At 43.2% G+C, this 8,708-nt stretch overlaps 1 protein-coding gene across 1 annotated transcript in view; it reads left to right on the forward strand.

Annotated features, from left to right (window-relative positions):
• cspg4 (chondroitin sulfate proteoglycan 4) overlaps positions 1-8,708 on the forward strand; it is a 61,069-nt gene that overhangs the window by 52,127 nt on the left and 234 nt on the right. The window contains exons 7-11 of the mRNA XM_087797580.1: positions 6,162-6,360; positions 6,417-6,548; positions 6,612-6,772; positions 6,839-7,022; positions 7,082-8,708. The exon at positions 7,082-8,708 is cut by the window's right edge and continues 234 nt beyond it. Coding sequence (XP_087653706.1) covers positions 6,162-6,360; positions 6,417-6,548; positions 6,612-6,772; positions 6,839-7,022; positions 7,082-8,708 — 2,303 coding nt within the window. The remainder of the gene's footprint in view (positions 1-6,161; positions 6,361-6,416; positions 6,549-6,611; positions 6,773-6,838; positions 7,023-7,081) is intronic.

Raw genomic sequence — 8,708 nt, forward strand, 5'->3', positions numbered from 1 at the left:
TTTACCAAACCATCCGTGTAACTCCAAATAACTCTTCATCCTCGTGTCACTTTTAAACAACTAACTAACTCCGGAGGTAGAAGATGCTTCCTCTTCTACGTGGAAATGATCAACACAGGCCTAGAGCGCCCTCTGGTGGTTTAGTGTGAGAATAACATGTGAAATGATATAATAATGTGGTAATAATGTCACACATAAGTCGCTCCAGAGTATAAGTCGCAGACAAACTATGAAGAAAAAACTGCCACTTATAGTCTGGAAAATACGGTACTTAGATACTACTACTGATCTTAAAGACAAGTATTAAATGATTAATTGATTTATTAGTATTTAACTGTGTTTCCACTCATTGGTCTGGTTTAGTTAATATTTGGTTGTACCGACACAATGAGTCACAATCCCTACATGTTGCAACACAAACAATTCTGCTCGTATTCAGAAGATATCGATGTGTGAAATGAAAAGATATGAAATCAGACGAGCATCACGACAACAATGTTCTGTTGTTCTTTGTTGAACAACGTCACGTATGATCCTGTAGACAAAGACATGTCCAGATCAACCAACATCCTTCTAAAAGCCTGACGCAGCAGAACTGGTTATAAACATGTATTTCCTCCCCGAAGACTGTCTTTATTTGCTCCTCGTTCTGCAAACGTTTCCAGACTTATTATGAAAAGTGGCGAGGAGTCGTCTGAGTGGATTCGATCCTGGGAGCGACTGCCGAGACCACAGCGATCCGCTCGCCGAGACCACATTTGCCAGTCGCTCGTCCCCACGGATCCCGTCGCCCTGGCAACTTGTATTTTTGGAAAAAAGCAAGATGGCCGCCACAGAGAGAACGCAGTGATCAGTCACTGAAGGTCGGACCACGACGACCTCTCGAGCAGGAAGTGAGAGACTTGATGAACATCATGTCCAACACTGATCTGTTCAAGCTCCACAGCGATCCTGTGTGGCCTCCATGAGGAACCACATGTGGTCCTCATTAGAAGATCACGTCTGCCTTCACTCCACGTTAGTCCAGGACTTGTTACGACCTTGTGACGGATCCACTGCTGGTCCTGGAGGATTACTATCATAATATCTTCTAAACTAGTATTACATACATACATACTTATAAGAGCAGTGATGGAAAATATACACATGATGACATTTATTTCAATGAGGATATTTCACTGTTTTAAAACGTTTAAACATTTGGTGTTTTTGGCTCTAAAATCCCTTTTTTTTTTTACAATTTATCTTAATAAAAATCTCAATTGAATTAAATAACAAAGTGATCTGAAGACACTTGTCAGTTGGAGTGACAGCCACTGATCAGAACCAATGAAAGAAGATCCTGTCAAGGACTGAGGACGAGAGGATACAGTGAGTCCAGCAGCTTTTAAAGCTGATGTTTGGACATATTTTGGTTTGAAAACAAATGAAAGTAGTTACGACTTCAAGAGTCATGTGGTCTGTAAATACTACAACACCAGAGTCAAGTACTGGACAATACTACACATATATACTTGTTACTACACTATCACAACACCAGAGTCAAGTACTGGACAATACTACACATATATACTTGTTACTACACTATCACAACACCAGAGTCAAGTACTGGACAATACTACACATATATACTTGTTACTACACTATCACAACACCAGAGTCAAGTACTGGACAATACTACACATATATACTTGTTAGTACACTATCACAACACCAGAGTCAAGTACTGGACAATACTACACATATATACTTGTTAGTACACTATCACAACACCAGAGTCAAATACTGGACAATACTACACATATATACTTGTTACTACACTATCACAACACCAGAGTCAAGTACTGGACAATTCTACACATATATACTTGTTACTACACTATCACAACACCAGAGTCAAGTACTGGACAATACTACACATATATACTTGTTACTACACTATCACAACACCAGAGTCAAGTACTGGACAATACTACACATATATACTTGTTACTACACTATCACAACACCAGAGTCAAGTACTGGACAATACTACACATATATACTTGTTAGTACACTATCACAACACCAGAGTCAAGTACTGGACAATACTACACATATATACTTGTTAGTACACTATCACAACACCAGAGTCAAATACTGGACAATACTACACATATATACTTGTTACTACACTATCACAACACCAGAGTCAAGTACTGGACAATACTACACATATATACTTGTTACTACACTATCACAACACCAGAGTCAAATACTGGACAATACTACACATATATACTTGTTACTACACTATCACAACACCAGAGTCAAGTACTGGACAATACTACACATATATACTTGTTAGTACACTATCACAACACCAGAGTCAAATACTGGACAATACTACACATATATACTTGTTACTACACTATCACAACACCAGAGTCAAGTACTGGACAATACTACACATATATACTTGTTATTACACTATCACAACACCAGAGTCAAGTACTGGACAATACTACACATATATACTTGTTACTACACTATCACAACACCAGAGTCAAGTACTGGACAATACTACACATATATACTTGTTACTACACTATCACAACACCAGAGTCAAATACTGGACAATACTACACATATATACTTGTTACTACACTATCACAACACCAGAGTCAAATACTGGACAATACTACACATATATACTTGTTACTACACTATCACAACACCAGAGTCAAGTACTGGACAATACTACACATATATACTTGTTACTACACTATCACAACACCAGAGTCAAGTACTGGACAATACTACACATATATACTTGTTACTACACTATCACAACACCAGAGTCAAGTACTGGACAATACTACACATATATACTTGTTACTACACTATCACAACACCAGAGTCAAATACTGGACAATATTACACATATATACTTGTTACTACACTATCACAACACCAGAGTCAAGTACTGGACAATACTACACATATATACTTGTTACTACACTATCACAACACCAGAGTCAAGTACTGGACAATATTACACATATATAGTTGTTACTACACTATAACAACACCAGAGTCAAGTACTGGACAATACTACACATATATACTTGTTACTACACTCTCACAACACCAGAGTCAAGTACTGGACAATACTACACATATATACTTGTTACTACACTATAACAACACCAGAGTCAAGTACTGGACAATACTACACATATATACTTGTTACTACACTATCACAACACCAGAGTCAAGTACTGGACAATACTACACATATATACGTGTTACTACACTATCACAACACCAGAGTCAAGTACTGGACAATACTACACATATATACTTGTTACTACACTCTCACAACACCAGAGTCAAGTACTGGACAATACTACACATATATACTTGTTACTACACTCTCACAACACCAGAGTCAAGTACTGGACAATACTACACATATATACTTGTTACTACACTATCACAACACCAGAGTCAAGTACTGGACAATACTACACATATATACTTGTTACTACACTATCACAACACCAGAGTCAAGTACTGGATAATACTACACATATATACTTGTTACTACACTATCACAACACCAGAGTCAAGTACTGGACAATACTACACATATATACTTGTTACTACACTATCACAACACCAGAGTCAAGTACTGGACAATACTACACATATATACTTGTTACTACACTATCACAACACCAGAGTCAAGTACTGGACAATACTACACATATATACTTGTTACTACACTATCACAACACCAGAGTCAAGTACTGGACAATACTACACATATATACTTGTTACTACACTATCACAACACCAGAGTCAAGTACTGGACAATACTACACATATATACTTGTTTCTTGTTTCTCAGATCTTCAAGCAAACCTCCATACTTGACAAACTCAGGAAACATCTGGTTTAGTAGTACTGATGTGAGCTTCTACTATTCTTGGCTTCAACGAGAGTGAAAGTGACATCAGACTCGGAAACACTGAGGGTTCTTCTGACATTTTGAAATGAAGCTTCAGAGTGAAGAACATCTTTAAACATCAACCTTGATAACTTAAGTTAACTCTGACGCTACTGAAGTTCCTATTCAAATGTTGCTGAATTAAAGTACTCTCATAGTACTTTGTTACATCCCCGTTAAATTCATGTTAGCTACAGTCACGTGTACATGGTTTTCTAGATCATTCCAATACTTTTCTGTTTCTAGTTTCTATCATCAAACCAAACATTGGAAACTTTTATCACTTTCTGCTTCTCAACTCTTCTCAAGTCTGAGATGTGAAGACAGTTTTGGTCTCCAGGCTTCCGTCACTGCTGTGAGTGAAACATCAGCAGCTACATCTGGTGTAGAAGTTCATCTTTGGAGGTGCTAAACAAAATAACTCTTACATAAACATTCATTTGGCCCAGTTTAGCTGAGTGACGTCCTGCTCCTGCGGCGGGTCAATGTTGCCATCTAGCGGTCAGAAGCTGAACTGCGCGCTTGACTCCAGTGTGGTCTAAGAAAGAGATTGTTGAGAAACATAAATAAATGTGATAATAATATGATTATATTGTGAGGGACTCGATCAGGGTTCCAGGTCTGAGTCTCTTGGACTCCACACACCTGGACCTGATCTCATCACCTGGAGTTTTGTGATTAGAAAACTGTTTCGATCTTCACGGATGTTCATTTGATAACAAACACAATCTCTTTCCTTCTTCTAAGAGGCCACTAAATGTCACTCAATTTCTAAAGTCTATTGTTTAACAACTATCATTTCTAAACTGAGGGCGCCACCTACTGGCCTCTCAAATGTATGACACAACTGTAAACAGTTTTTCGTCCTGAAGAACAGAATCAAGAGTTAATACTATTAAAGTGTCACTTCATTGGTCTTTGTGTTACGATATATTCAGATAAACAAACCTCTATCTACACTCGAGTGTCGTCCAGTTTAATGTTAGAGCAGAACTTTACGACATCAATAGATGAAGAACAGACGACGCTAGCATTAGCTGAGTCGCTAACCAACAAACATCAGATCTTGGTCGTGTATATTTGACAGTAAAACTAAGAATGTGAAATATTATCGATACTAAAACTGCTTCTTAGTTTCCAGACGTCTCACCCTTTCAACACTGGAGGGTTCAACTCAGATAAAAAAGTGAATTATTTTCATGATCCGTGTTGTGAGAAAAACTGAAGGTGAATTTGTTTGATTTGACTTTTGTCGTTTCATTCTTTAATGATCTCTGTGTTGAATCTTAGAACAAATTCAGTTCTTCTCGTATTGTCGACATAAACTCTTATCTTATCTTAATCACAACTGAATGAGTCGCGATATCAACCTGAACATTCATCGACTTCTCTCTCGTCTCGAGTCACTTCTTCAACAAACTCCCATGTTTGAAGTGAAGTCATGTAACTGATAAAACAATCAATCGTCCCGAGTCTCATACTTCGCTTCGTGGAGAAAGATGAACAATCCAGAGTGTATACGGGTCGTTTATTCGCCGCTTCACGTCAAACAAAATACAAGCTTTATGATCACGACCGGACACACTTTGTCTCGGCGACTGTACAGATCAATAGTCTCGGGAGAAAAGGTCCCGATCTGTAGAAACATCGCTATATTTCAGGCAAATTTCCATTTTCTTTCCGGCCAATTGGTCCTTTCAAGTTCCCTGTGTCCCGATCCCCCGTAGAGAGATATCCTGATTTGTTTTCTTGTAATCTAATCATTCAACTGTTCTCGGGCGGGGGTTATCTTCTCTTCCGTCTTTTATCCCCCCTTTCCCAGGTGTGTCTTCGTTCTTTGATCTACGATTTAAGGTGTGATTTGCAGATAAACAGATGTTTTAAATAACTGGTGTCGTATCTAATCCTGATCCAAGCTTGCCTCGAACCAGTGAATCAGTCTGAGTGGATGTTGATTCTGAACGTGTAGTCAAACGTTTAAGCTCTTAGATCAAGCGAGTAATTTATACTTTATATTTTGATTATCTTTTAGCAGTAATTTAAGTATGGCGTATAAGTATAGTGTATAATCATTGTAATCTAACACTGAGGATGATTCTAAATGTAACTTGAAGTTAGATATGAATCAAGAAATAAAGAATTTCTCTGAACTCGTGTCACTGTGTGTCAGGTGTTGTCCGGCGAGGAGGCCGACATCACCTCCAGCATGTTGAACACCGACGACGCCGACACTCCGACAGAGGAACTCGTTTACCACGTAGAGATGCAGAAGAACGGGATGGTGTCGCTGAAGGAGACGCCCGAGGACGAGATCCTGAACTTCACTCAAGGCCAGATCAACAGAGGAGAGGTCATCTTCATCCACCAGGGTAGGACAGGTTTGGACGCTTCAAACATCAGAGGATGACCAGGCTTCCATCCGCAGGTGAAGACTCCGGTGGATTCAGCTTCACCGTGACGGACGGAGAACACACGTCGCCGCTCTACAGGTTCGTGGTCACCGCCCGACCGCTGACCATCACCATGGTGACGCAGGAGGAGCTCATGGTGTTTCCAGGTAAGACCATTGTCGGTGAATGTTTTTCTTCATCGGACTAAAGCGACGCTGTCATGTGTGCAGGGAGCAGGCAGCCGATCACCAGCGCCAACCTGGGAGCTGAGACCAACGAAGATGGAAACGAGATCAGCTACTCTCTGGTTCATCCTCCTCGTCTGGGTCGACTTATCCTGGCGAAGGAGAGGAACCAGTTTGAGGAAATCAGCCGCTTCACACAGAAAGAGGTACTTCACGAGTCTGGCTGACGATGAGTTGATGTCTGGACTCATCGACTCTCTCTCTGGTGTTAGTTGGAGTCCGGCGCCATCTTCTACGAGCATCAGATACCTGGAGAACCATTCTGGGTCGTGAGGGACTCAGTTGACCTGATTCTGTCGTCACAGCCGGCACCTGACATCCGCCATGTCCTGCCCATCACCGTCTCCTATTACGCCACTCACAGCAACATCTCGTCGCAGCTGTGGAGGAACAGAGGTGAGAGGAGTCCGACTGACTTCATCAGCTTCTATCTTCTGACGTGTGTTTCCTTTCAGGCCTGGAGGTGGTGCAGGGTCAGAGGAAGACCATTGACAAGTACGTCCTCGATGCCTCCAACCTCTTGGCCAGTATTCCAGAGCCGGAGAGAGCTGATGTGGATGTGGCCTTTGAGATTAAACACTTCCCAGAACACGGACGCCTCACTCTCGGAGGCCAAGAGCTGCCTCGGTTCACACAGAGACACGTCTCCCAGGGAGAGCTGGAGTACCTTCACGACGATTCAGGAGCCACGGCCGACAGCTTCTCGTTCAGCGCTCGGCTGAAGTTCGAAGGTCGGAGAGTGGCAAGTCCTGCCGAGGCCGTGGTCCTGGAGGAAGTTTTCAACATTCTGGTCAAACGTCGGGGTTCTGACCCCCCTGAGTTTGTCACCACTGACATGCTTTTGGAAGTCCTACAAGGATCTGTAACTCCCTTGACCCAGAAGCAACTCAACACACACGATGAGGACAGTCCCCCGGACGAAGTCAAGTTCAAGGTGACCAAAGCCCCTGTGAACGGGCAGCTGGTGGATCTGTTTACGATGGACCCCATTTCTGAGTTCACACAGGAGATGATCAATCGTGGGCAGGTGGGCTTGCGCAGCGACGGCAGCCTCTCAGGCGGCTTCCTGGAGTTCATCGTGTCTGACGGGGAACACGACACTGAGCCTCACACGCTCCACATCGGGGTTCTGGCTCACACGCTGCTTCTGGAGAAAGCGGCTGAAATCCAAGTGAAGCAGGGAGACGACGAGACTTTGGTGACGGAGAAGATGTTGAGAGCAACAACGGGTGGTCCAGTCGAGGAGGACGTTCTTTACAAGATCACAAGTATTCCCAAGTATGCAGCGGTGATGGTGGACCGCCAGCCTACCTCTGCCTTCACCCAGAAACAGATCAATGAAGGGAGAGTCAGCGTCCGCTTCGTGAAGTCCACTCACCCCAGAGACAGTGTGGCTTTTGTGGCCCGAAGCCGAGCTGCCAACGCGTCAGCGGTCCTCAACATCACCGTCCAGCCACTGGCCAACATCGCCAAGGATCCGCTCCTACCTCAAGGCTCTCTTGTCCTGCTAGATGCTCAGCTTCTGGACGCGACTCCTCTGGCAAACAAGACTCGCACAACCCCTACGTTTACAGTCGTCCAGCAGCCGACGGGTGGACGTATCGTGAGGGCTGCGGGTCCTGGCGCTGGACAACCTTTGAGCTCCTTCAGTCAGCAGGACATCGATAATGGACAAGTTGCCATTGACATCCCCAATAACTCTGCTGGGCCGGGCGGTGACTTTTCTACGGATGAGGCCCGGTTCCTGCTCAAAGCTCACGGTGTGCCTCCAGCTGAATGTGTGCTTTCCTTTAAGACCGGCCCGTATAACTCTTCTGCTGAATACCCTGCTACGCTGCTAAGGGTTCCATCAGAGTCTCCATCGGAAGACAACAATGGCAGAGCCGACGTTCCCCAGACGACTCCGGCAAACCCTCACTGGAGAGGCCAATGGCCTGACGGGGAAGGACCCACGACCAGCCCTTCTGACTCTCACAACAACCCTGTGGTGTCTCGACGTAGCAACTTTTGGTCGATTCTTATCCCCATCCTGGTGATTTTGGTCCTGTTGCTGCTGGCGGCCATCTTGGCCTACTACCTGAT

This window comes from Callionymus lyra, chromosome 8, assembly GCF_982586985.1.
Source record: "Callionymus lyra chromosome 8, fCalLyr1.hap1.1, whole genome shotgun sequence".
Classification (NCBI taxonomy): domain Eukaryota; kingdom Metazoa; phylum Chordata; class Actinopteri; order Syngnathiformes; family Callionymidae; genus Callionymus; species Callionymus lyra.